Below are 12,049 nucleotides of genomic sequence, written 5' to 3' on the forward strand. Positions count from 1 at the left end.
AGTTCTCTTTGCACCTTGAGGTTAAAATGTAAAAAAATACATATATGGTGAATACCCCTCTTGTGAGACATGACTTCTTGTAGATTAGTCAGGAGTGGTGAGTAACAAGATAAAATAAACATGTATAACTTTATTGATGGGTTGTTAGGTGAACAAGATTACAACCCTGTAATCCTAAGTATAAGTTGTGGTTGGCTAAAGTAAATGACTGTATATACATCAACTGCATGAAATTACCTGAAAGTTAAAAATGAATTTTTTTTTGTGATATATTCAAAATATCATATTTTTTTTGGCAAAACATAAATATCATAATTTAAGTGCAATATTTGTGTTCTCATCGGCTTTTTATCATGAAAAAATATGATTTTTAATTCTAATTTATTTTTTTATATTTTATTATAAAATCAATTATATATTTTTAGTTTATTTTTTTATTATCGAGATTTTGCCAAAAAAACACTAAATTTAAAAAAAATTCAAAATCTCAAGACTTTTTTGATTGCCCAAAAAAGGCGTTTTAAACTTTTGTCACTATGGTCTTGCGTACCCATCCCAGTATCTCGTACCCGTACCTGTCTCTCACAACTATGTCATGGTTGCCTGTATTATCACCATGACCCCACATTTAATGATTCAACATTTCTTTTAAACTGTTATGCGTGATCCAGCATCATATCATAGAGGTCAAGTTCCACTGTTCCAGTACAAAGTCAAGTACCACAAAAAAGGTATTTCAGTCATATTCGGAAAAAGTCTATAGGCATGTTCGTCATCTCCCCCTCACAGCACTAACTTGCAAAAAATCTTCCGATATAGTATCTAATCTCTTCCTTTCTAGGGTTTTGGTCTCTCTCTGTCTCTCTCTCTCTCTGTCTCTGTAGGTACATTGTTGCAGCTGAACTGTTGCTTGATTTGGATCTTTCTGTGGTTTGATTTTAATGAGCTATTTTTTTTTTCACAATTTTATTGATTTTTCTTGTGGTTTAGATTGATGTGTACTTGAAACTGTAGGTGGATTATGATTTTAGCCTTGAATTTATCTATTTTTGCTACCACTTTTTTTCTTTAGGGTGTTTGGTTCTGATTCTTCATGTAGATCCTGTTTCTGTATTTTGATAGTTTTTTATGTAGATATGGCTGTTCTTTGATTGAAATCTCTTGTGGATATGCGTTGGATGACTGCCATGGATTGTTGTTTTTTCGTGCTGATCTCTAATTTGCAGTATCTTCCACTTGCATAGCCGCGCGAGCGATTGTTTGAGCCATTGGTCTTAAGTCATGTTTTCGTATACTGAAAGTTATGATTATATTTGGTGGAGAATTGAAACGAGCCTCGAAAAAACCCCGGTTTTTTTATGCCGATTTAGGCAGTTTACTCTAGTGGACTAATAGCATTGATCTTGCCAATTGTGTGTATGCGTATGCATGCTTGGTTGTGCAGTATTTGATTGCATAGATCTAATTACCAGAAGCTATATCTAACGCTTTAGATGGGTTTGTCATGGGAATCTGCTTATTGAAGGTTATCTTGATAGTATTTGTCGTGGTTCCTGTTGCTGCCTCCAATTAGGAAGGCAAGCCGGCAGATGAAGAACGAGCTAGGCTGTCTTGTTGATGACTGCCAACAATATGCGTGGTATTGTGTGGTGCATAGCATATATCAAGCTTTCACAAGCTTGTGCATATGGCTACTGGAAGTCAAGCATATTGGTCTTATTTCTTTAACACTGATTTGTACTCAAGACATTGCTCTTTGCTCAAAATTAATAACATAAAATCATATATCTTATTTCTGTTTTAGTATGTACGTAAGTAGCTTGTTGATGACCCCACATCGATTAAAAGGACACTGTCACAGCCTTTTGTATATGATGACTTTTCCTTTTCTGATCTTTGCAGAGGACTGTATAGAACGAAAAATCCATGTGTAAAATGAGTTAGTTATTGTGGTCTAAAAATTGTTCTCAAAAATGAAGTTTTTTTTCGTAAAGAACCATATGTCGGACTTCATGAAGGTTTTGTATGAAATTGCCTATCAATTATGGATTCCGTATGCTGAAAGCTATGGCTTTTTTGGTAGGAGAAAGCTATGCTTTATTGAAATTCATCTTTTAATTTTTTTAAAATGATTCAAGAATCTGTAGCTACAATTGCTTAGGGAAATATTGATCCGACTGGTTGTTGATAAAAAATAGGTGTGAAGTTGGAAGATTAACAGCTTCGTCATTTCTCACAAGATAGCCATTCTCTTTCCATTGGTGAGGGTGATAATGCCAGTTTCTATCAGGATTGTGCTGCAAGTGGTGGCTTATATGAAGAGCCCTACTATGGAATCAGCATCTGATCTCCTAAGGCATGTGTGGATGAGGTTAAATCATGAAATTCTTGGTTTATTATAAATGAATTGATCTTTTACTTAATGACAAATGCCTAGGGAAGTCCTTGTGTAACAACTTCCTGTTACAAAATCAGTTTGAGGTTGCAAGGGCAGCTTGTTAAAGATGGTTGTTGATCATCGATTCTGTTGTACATGATTCTTGGTCTGTTCGATGCCAATTTGGACTGGGTGATAGAATCATGTTAACAGAGTATTTTGAACGAGTGTCTCTATCAAGTAAAGGCTGGAAAGAAAAGAATATGGAATATGTGGCTGATGACACTAGGGGTCGTTTGCATGCTGCAGAAACCCGAGTGTTTCCACGGAAACACACGGGAACCCATGCGTTTCCATGGGCCCCACTGTGGCAACGCAAACATGGGCCTCCCTTTCTGCAAAGGGAGGCGTGTTTTCAACGATGACCACCCACTTTCCACGGAACCCTTTCCTGTGTGGTGGGGGGAGGGGTGTGGTCCAATTCCTTTTCAGTGGAAAAGGACTCTGCAGACGAGGTGCCGCGGCGCCCTCTTCCGTGACAAGCAAACGCCCCCTAGAAGATGTTTATCATTGGATGGAATGATTTAGTGACAAGGTTTGAAGACTGCAGTGTGTATTAGTAGTTTACATATGCCTGCACATATTGGTTTATTAATAAGGTTGACCCCTTCCCCCTCTTAATGTACTTTGATTAGGTTAACAATTTACCAATGCCAAACAGTGACCTCTTGGCCACCCATTGTCAGTAGGAAAAATTTGCCAAAATTTTCAGCCCTGACCCTTCGTTTCTACTCTTTGGAGCCCTAATGCACACTCTGAAACTATAACATTTTTGAGAAACTCAATTGTGAGGTGTACAACTTATTAGGGCATGGCTTTGGTGCAACTATGACCCTAGTTTGCCAGGAAGGATGTTGTTAGAGATTAAGATTCTGGGCAATAGACCTTGATATGGGTTGGTATCATTACATATTCGTGGGGTTTTCACAAATTATGAAATATTTTCATTCATATGATGGATGAAAGTTACCCAATGACAAAAGGAAGAAGTGAATTGAATGCGTGGTGGTCAAAATAATAGGAGAATGACTATTGGTTGTCTAAGATAGTCTTTCTTTTGTTTTCCCTTTTATTCTTTGTGAGGGGCTGTGAGATTGCTAGGTGTATATACTATATTCTAGTTATTTCTCACAGTTCATGTGCATTACATTCATAAAAGAAGAGATGAAGAAAAGGAGGAAAGAAAGAGAAAGGAAAAGAAAAGTGTAGAACACATCACCCATCTGGGCCATGTCATTGCTTAGGGATGTATATTTTACGACTAGATTAATATCACCTATACAATTGATGGAGATATCTGTTAATGTAGGTGACCTCCAGCACCTTAGCTATGTGTGTAGGTGAAGGCTGGTCTAGAAACAAATGTGGGGCTTTAGAGTGTGGCAAGAATTTGGGTGCGAAAAATAAAACACGTAACCAATTTAAACAAGATTCATGGTGAATGTAGAAACAGCAAAACTGAATGAAACCTGAAAAGAAGATCTGGATAAACCAATGTATACTCTATGTCATACTTTAGTTCAACCATAGAAGAGTTCCAAACAGGCTCATTTTTTGTTCTTCTTGTTCTTTTAATTGAGTTATATCTATGTTCCATTTGAGCTTTGATTTCAGGTTCATAGATTATGTCCTATGTATCTTGTAAATAGATGATGGCTTTGAGTCCCATGCAGAAGGAAGATTAATTGGAAAGAAATTTATGACGAATTAAGAGATCTGCAGGACAGGCTGCAAGCTTAGGGCTGACGTGTTACAAATGGCATATTCTCGTTTATGCTTTATAATGGATTCTTTGACATATTGGACTTGTTAGTTGCTGTCGTAGTGATGTGGATATAGCTATTTGATAGAAATTAAGGTATATTTAAGACCTAAACTACGTATGGTTTAAAGGGATGTAGACTGGTAGGTTGATTTGGAGTAGTGAAAGTTTATGCACATACGTATTCTTTGAGAATCATTATATCTTGGTGCTTGAGGGCATGTTTGATGGTTTGTCCAGGATTGGATGAAATGAACAAAAAAGACGGAACAAAACATTGATTCTGTGCATTCCATAACAAATGTACCATGTCCAATGTTTGTTTGGACCGTACTCAGATGTTATTCCAAATGTCCCATGTTTGATGAGCGAACAACTTGGACAAGAGTCAGAAAACAAAAGATACTACAAAATGCAGAAACCGCTTATACATATGCCTTCCAAAGGCGAAAAACAAAATCATTTCATCTTTCACCTTGTTTGTGCAAATTCCTAAGGTTGTACAAATTCGGGATTGTCAATTCAAATTCAAGTTCAACAAACTTGAATATGAATACCCATCAAAGAAAAACAAAAGGATCACACATAGAATTGAGTGAGACAACAACCAATTCAATCTAAAACCAAAAATCGTAGATTTCACAAAAAAAGTCAATATGCGTAAGAATGACAGAGACAACATCAACAAATTCAATCAAAAACCAAAAATCCTAGATTTCACAAAAAAAGGTCAATACACATAAGAATAACAAAGATGGCATAAACAAATTCAATCAAAAACAAAAAATCCTATATTTCACCAAAAAAGTCAATATGCATAAGAATAACAAAGACAACATCAACAAATTCAATCTAAAACCAAAAGTTCAAGATGGGGAAGAGGAAACCATCAACCCCAACTGCAGAAAAACACTTAAGCACGATGCCCAGATCATAAAAGCAGCAAAAATTTCACTTGAGCACAAGAGATATGTGCAGAGGGATGATGATCAAGTGGCTGACCTTTGCTTCCTTTGAAGGGTTGGGTGAGAAACCAAACGTCCCCAACAACTGACGCGGTATGCCCTGACTCTTCAACTGATTTGGGCCAACCCTTCTTTGTAACTCTCTGTCGGCCTCGCCGACGGTGACCCTCCGCCGAACTCGCCGTTAGCCCTCTACTGACTTCATCTCCGCCCCTTTGCCGTTGCACACACACAACGAGAGAGAGAGAAAGTCGGGCACCCTCATCGAGGTGTAAATATTTTTTTTGGTTTCCCCCGTCCTGTTATTTTCGTAACGGGTGGTGGTGGAACGAAAATGGCGTTCATTTTTTATTGCAGCGGACGTGTGGAACGCCGTCCTCCACGTCCAATGTTTGAAACAAAAAGAGTCTTTTTTGTCTTTTTTGTCCCGTGCGACCTTATCTTCTATGAAAGCTTTGTTCGCTATTTAAGTTTCTTAGCAGGCTTTTTTGGTTGAAAGTTTCTCATTGATTCATGTATTTATATACCTCTAGCTCCTATTATGATCCTATTTGATAATAATTAGTATTTGTCAAAGTCATGCTTATTACAAATTTACCATTTGCTAATATGAAAGTCAAAATGAACAATGGTCACAAAAATTTATTGGTTTCATTGCAATTCTTAAAAGATCAATAAGAACGATTATATCAAACATCTCTTGGTTAGCCTAAGGGATTTTCTTGGGGCAGTGTGCAGTATCATGCCATGTGGCACTTCTGTTTGCAAAGTTGTTTGCTTGAGGGATAACAGATTTTGTATGTGAATGGATTTGCATGTACAATTAGTGGATTAGATCAGGAGTCTAAAGCAACATGAACTACTCGCTATGGTTATAAATTGTAATAATGATCTTGTGCAACAAGAGCTTCAATTAGGATGTCCTTGGGTACATTGAAACATGACTAGTTTCTGCTATGAGGTTGTTCTGGTATGGATCAGTGTTTTATTGTATGTGTCCAGCCATTTGGGATTATTGGAAACCTTGTGCTAGAGAGCAACATGCCACTCACTACCTATTAAGGAACCTAGCCAATTGAGTTTCTAAAATTGAGGTAAACTTGATGAATAGATTTGTGTAACTGCCATCTAAGCAGGACTTGAGTGTTACCTGACACTAGGTTTTGCTGTGATCAATTGGAACTTCATCAATCATGTCTAGCCAAACTTTAGTTTCATTAAACATATGAGAATAACTATGCACTTGCAGATACCAAACAATGGAGAAATAAGCCACACTTTCCAATTTTGATTCTTAAACACCAATCAACCACCATGGGTCCCCATATCACATTTCTCCTAAAAGTCAGTCTTTGGTTCAGTAATGTTGGGTTAGGACCTCTATAAAATATAAATTTTTTATTTTCATCAGGATATGAGATGAGGCAATATAATCAAAATGCAAACTTTTGTAGAGTATTGTTACCTAGATGGCCTTTTTTTTTTGAAATGTTTATTCCGAATTTGTGCAAATTCTGTCTTTGTTTGGTTGAGCTAATAAGGGCTCCCCTGGTATATGGGTAGATTCCGTTCTTTCTGCTGGTAAATATTGTTATCTGATGCCTTCACCTATTATCCATTAAATAGATGCAGACTAATATATTGGCTGTTATTTGAATTCTCATGATTAGCCATTTGCAGTACTATATACTATGTATGATCTGCTTTTTTTTCTCTGTGATATTTTCTGAGATCTATAATCATGCTTGCTAGGGGACTTTCCTGCTAAGCTTCTGTTATCTCTTGTTTTAGTCGGAAGTCTTGTTTTGTAGTTGGCAATTGATATGAAACATGTGGAGTTAATTTAGGTTTCTGCTTTATTTTTCCTGCCCAATCAGAGAAAAAGACTTTATCGATTTCTTAGATGGCAAAAGTGGTAGAGAAATATCTGGGATAGCTTGGGGGATGATAAATGATCAAGGACTTGTTTAGGTGAATCAGTCAGACTTCTGTCTCCTGGAACATCAGCAAAAGTTTGAAACATCCTGTAGCAATGAGAAACTGTGTGGATAAAATAGTAAATAAACAACATACTTCTCATCATCCTGCAAAAAACCTTTATTATTACTGATTTTTTCCAAGTTGGAGTGCTGAGAATCTCGAGGATTGACCTGTTAAAGAAGTATATGGACTTACCTATGTCTGTTTTGTTAGCCATCTGCTGGCTGAAGATTTATGTAAGTGGCATATTTGGAAGGCTAGTCAATTCATTCCTTTAGATAAATCATTAATGACCCATCTAGCTATTATTCCATCCCCTGTGTTGTTTTCTGTTCTATTTGTGCATATATTGATAGTTTTGCTTATTGATTCCATGATCAAATGAAAAAGACAGGTAGATTGCTATTTTCCAAGGATGAAAATATGTGTACATGCGAGTAAGGGTAATAGAAAGAGCTACCTTCCTAAAGTGGTTTGTGTGGTACAAGTAGATAAAAAGCTGGCTATGATGGATAGTGTGTTCCAAGTTTCTCTAGTAAAAGTACAGGAAGCTTGATTTGAAATTTAGGAAACTTGTTTGATTTTCATGCTTGCAGTGATGGATATTTTCGACCAATTTTTATTAACGATTGATGTTTTGAAGAACTATAGTTTTTGACATTTCTCTTGTAACCAGTGGACTTAATCAATGTTTTGGGCATAGTTGCAGGTACTGTACTTATAAAATTCGTGCATTGTCTGACCCCTGTACCAGACAAAATGGTGTGTGTCCATGCTTTCCTTTTGTTTCCTTTCTATTTCCATCTGGCTACTCATGTTAACCTTGTTGAATTTCAGGTGAAGTTTACAGTAGAAGAGCTTCGTAGGATCATGGATCTGAAACATAACATTCGCAACATGTCTGTTATTGCACATGTGGATCATGGTATGAAATATATTCTAGCATGTCAAGCCTTCATGATTGCTAGACTGTGAGTATAAGTACTGAACATCTGGTCCTCTCCCCTCTTGCAGGAAAGTCCACTCTGACAGATTCTCTTGTAGCAGCAGCAGGAATTATTGCTCAAGAAGTTGCTGGAGATGTTCGTATGACTGACACTCGCCAGGATGAGGCAGAGCGTGGTATTACCATCAAGTCAACTGGGATTTCACTGTTCTATGAGATGACAGATGAGTCATTAAAGAACTTCAAGGGGGAGAGGTCCGGAAATGAGTATCTAATCAACCTGATTGATTCCCCTGGGCATGTGGATTTTTCATCGGAGGTTACTGCAGCTCTACGTATTACAGATGGTGCACTGGTTGTGGTAGATTGCGTTGAAGGTGTCTGTGTCCAAACAGAAACTGTTCTTCGTCAAGCTCTGGGAGAGAGGATCAGGCCTGTGCTTACTGTCAACAAGATGGACCGGTGTTTCCTTGAGCTGCAGGTTGAAGGGGAGGAAGCTTATCAGACATTTCAGCGTGTGATTGAGAATGCCAATGTGATTATGGCTACATATGAAGATGCACTGCTTGGTGACGTCCAGGTCTACCCAGAGAAAGGAACTGTAGCATTCTCTGCTGGACTGCATGGTTGGGCATTCACTCTGACAAACTTTGCGAAAATGTATGCAGCCAAGTTTGGAGTAGATGAAGCAAAGATGATGGAAAGGCTATGGGGTGAAAATTACTTTGACCCTGCCACAAAGAAATGGACCACTAAGAATACTGGTTCTCCCACGTGCAAGAGAGGATTTGTTCAGTTCTGTTATGAACCTATAAAACAAATCATAAACGCTTGTATGAATGATCAAAAGGACAAGTTGTGGCCAATGTTGCAGAAGCTTGGCGTCACCATGAAAGCTGATGAAAAAGATCTGGTGGGCAAGGCTCTGATGAAGCGTGTTATGCAGACATGGCTTCCTGCTAGCGATGCCCTTCTGGAAATGATGGTATTCCATCTCCCATCACCTTCTAAGGCACAAAAATACCGTGTGGAGAACTTATACGAAGGTCCTCTTGATGATCAGTATGCTAATGCCATCAGGAATTGTGACCCTGAAGGGCCACTGATGCTTTATGTCTCAAAGATGATTCCTGCATCTGACAAGGGTCGTTTTTTCGCATTTGGGCGTGTATTCTCTGGTAAAGTATCTACTGGCTTGAAGGTCAGAATTATGGGACCAAATTATGTTCCAGGCCAGAAGAAGGACCTCTACGTGAAGAGTGTCCAGAGGACTGTTATTTGGATGGGGAAAAAGCAAGAGTCAGTTGAGGATGTTCCATGTGGTAATACAGTTGCTATGGTTGGTTTGGATCAGTTCATCACCAAAAATGCAACCCTGACGAATGAGAAGGAAGTGGATGCACATCCGATCAGGGCCATGAAGTTTTCTGTTTCACCTGTTGTTCGTGTTGCTGTTCAATGCAAAGTTGCCTCTGATCTTCCCAAGCTTGTTGAAGGTCTGAAGCGGCTAGCCAAGTCAGACCCAATGGTTCTCTGTATGATTGAAGAATCTGGTGAGCATATCATTGCTGGTGCTGGAGAATTGCACCTGGAAATCTGCCTCAAGGATTTGCAGGAGGATTTCATGGGTGGAGCTGAGATTGTGGTTTCCGATCCTGTTGTTTCATTCAGGGAGACGGTGTTGGAGAAATCCTGCCGAACAGTCATGAGCAAGTCTCCAAACAAGCACAACCGGCTGTACATGGAAGCAAGGCCGATGGAGGATGGATTGGCCGAGGCCATTGATGAGGGTCGTGTAGGTCCCAGGGATGATCCAAAGGTGCGGGCAAAAATACTGTCAGAGGAATTTGGATGGGACAAGGATCTTGCTAAGAAGATTTGGTGTTTTGGGCCGGAGACTACTGGTCCCAATATGGTGGTGGATATGTGTAAGGGTGTTCAGTACCTGAATGAAATCAAGGACTCTGTTGTGGCTGGATTTCAATGGGCATCAAAGGAAGGTGCCTTGGCTGATGAAAACATGCGTGCGATATGCTTTGAGGTGTGTGATGTTGTTCTTCATGCTGATGCAATTCACAGAGGTGGTGGCCAGGTTATTCCAACTGCAAGAAGGGTTATATATGCTGCACAGCTGACTGCTAAACCAAGGCTTTTGGAGCCTGTCTACCTTGTCGAAATCCAAGCACCTGAGCAAGCTCTTGGTGGTATTTATGGAGTTCTTAATCAGAAGCGTGGGCATGTCTTTGAGGAAATGCAGAGGCCTGGTACACCACTATACAATATCAAGGCTTACTTACCTGTCGTTGAATCATTTGGATTCTCGAGCACTTTGCGTGCCGCAACCTCAGGTCAGGCTTTCCCACAGTGCGTTTTCGACCACTGGGATTTGATGAACTCGGACCCACTGGAGTTAGGGTCACAGGCTGGGCAGCTGGTCATCGACATTCGCAAGAGGAAAGGTCTCAAGGCTCAGATGACTCCTTTGTCTGAGTTTGAGGACAAGCTCTAAATGCTTTAAACTGGTTAGTTTTTACCTGAAGAAGTGGCCTGTGTGAGATGCCAAGCAGGTGCATCTCCTTTTCAAGTCTTGTAGTTTTTTCTATTTTCTGTGTTTTTTTTGTCTATTTTGTCTTTAAGAGTGTATGAGATGGATTTTTGTTCCCCACTTCTAGAAATGTCTCCCTGGATTATGTGCTGAAGTTACTATTAGTATTTAATTTGTAGATTGATTCATCTTAATTGTTGGGCACACTCTGGCTCTGTTGGTGCTTGTGCATCTTCATAGGAGGGAAATCCTTTCCAATTGATGGTGAGTTACAGAATGGTTCAGCAAGCTTTGGCTTGTTCGTTTTGCTTGCTTGTATGCTTAGACATTTTTGTGATTCCAATTTGTTATTATAAGGTTATATTGTTCTGTTGGCTATCATAGAGGTGTTTAAAGAAGTGAGACTAGTTGCAGAGATTATACCAGGGGAGCATTACAGGTTTGTTTCTTGCTTTCACAATGGTACAAGTGTGCTGCAACAAAAATCAAATGCATCAAAGAATATTCATGTATGTAGCAGAATTATTTTTGAGATATTGAACCATGACGACAATTGGAAGCGGTTTTGTTGTGATTAATGCTTGTGCATTGCTAATAATGATCGGTGCGGCTTTGAAGGATCTGCCCAAGAAATGGTTGTTGCTCCGATTTCAGATCTGAGAGATTTGTTTTGCTCTAGGGCTTATGCTAAGGATCTAAGGTAATCAAATGCTGCATCTTGGGTCCCTTAAAACTGTTTTTTGCTCTTTCTTTTTGAGATGTGCAAGCTGGGGGATAAGAATAGGGCTGGGAAATGGGACGTGGTTCAACTTATAAAGAGCTCGTTTGAACTTGTGAAATAAGCTTTGTCAAGATGAACATGAGCAACGAGTTTTTGTTTTGGCTTCAGTTCTTTAAGTAGTTTTAAAATATTCTAGATACTTATCTTATATAATATACTGTAAAATATAAATAGTTGAAGTGTTCGGCATACAAGCAACAGAGTTCAAATCTGATCAATTTCAAGTTTGAAACAATGTAAAAAGCTTTTCCTTCTTTTTTTTTGGTGAGTGACCAACTTGAACTTAATTCATTGATCTTGAGCTCGGCTGGACTCACGCTTGAAAGCGGCATGTTGGGTTTGTTTCACCTCGTTTACCAGTGCCAGGGTTCAAACCTGAGACCCCTCAATTATGCCCGGCTATCTCATTTGACCCACTTCAAAATGTGGACTTGATATGCATACGTTGGTTGATACACTAAGGTTTGCTGGCACAAAAAGAGCAGTTGCTTCTTGTATTGCAATGAAGCTAAATTATATGGTGAAAACCTGTGTTTTGGCGTTCCACAATTCTTGCTTATATCTAGATCTTGGACCCTCCATACCTAGGAAAGAATCATGGCCTTGTTTCAGATCTGAGCTCAACCTGACCAA

General features: G+C 38.9%; 1 protein-coding gene across 2 annotated transcripts; it reads left to right on the forward strand.

Moving 5' to 3' along the window:
* Nucleotides 1-853: 853 nt before the first annotated feature.
* Nucleotides 854-10,829, forward strand: LOC149845634 (elongation factor 2-like). Of its 2 annotated transcripts, none has more exons than XM_089995880.1 (4): nt 854-884; nt 7,854-7,906; nt 7,982-8,069; nt 8,159-10,829. In XM_089995880.1, the coding sequence occupies exons 2-4, from the start codon at nt 7,904-7,906 to the stop codon at nt 10,597-10,599; spliced, it is 2,532 nt and encodes an 843-aa protein (XP_089852006.1). In that variant the 5' UTR covers nt 854-884; nt 7,854-7,903; the 3' UTR covers nt 10,600-10,829. The 2 variants fall into 2 exon arrangements, with proteins under 2 accessions (XP_089852006.1, XP_089852005.1); XM_089995879.1 differs by lacking the exon at nt 854-884 and adding an exon at nt 7,252-7,380 and having other exon boundaries at nt 7,848-7,906.
* Nucleotides 10,830-12,049: the final 1,220 nt, after the last annotated feature.

Source organism: Nuphar pumila, chromosome 2 (genome assembly GCF_984573655.1).
Source record: "Nuphar pumila chromosome 2, dmNupPumi1.hap1.1, whole genome shotgun sequence".
In the NCBI taxonomy this organism is placed as follows: domain Eukaryota; kingdom Viridiplantae; phylum Streptophyta; class Magnoliopsida; order Nymphaeales; family Nymphaeaceae; genus Nuphar; species Nuphar pumila.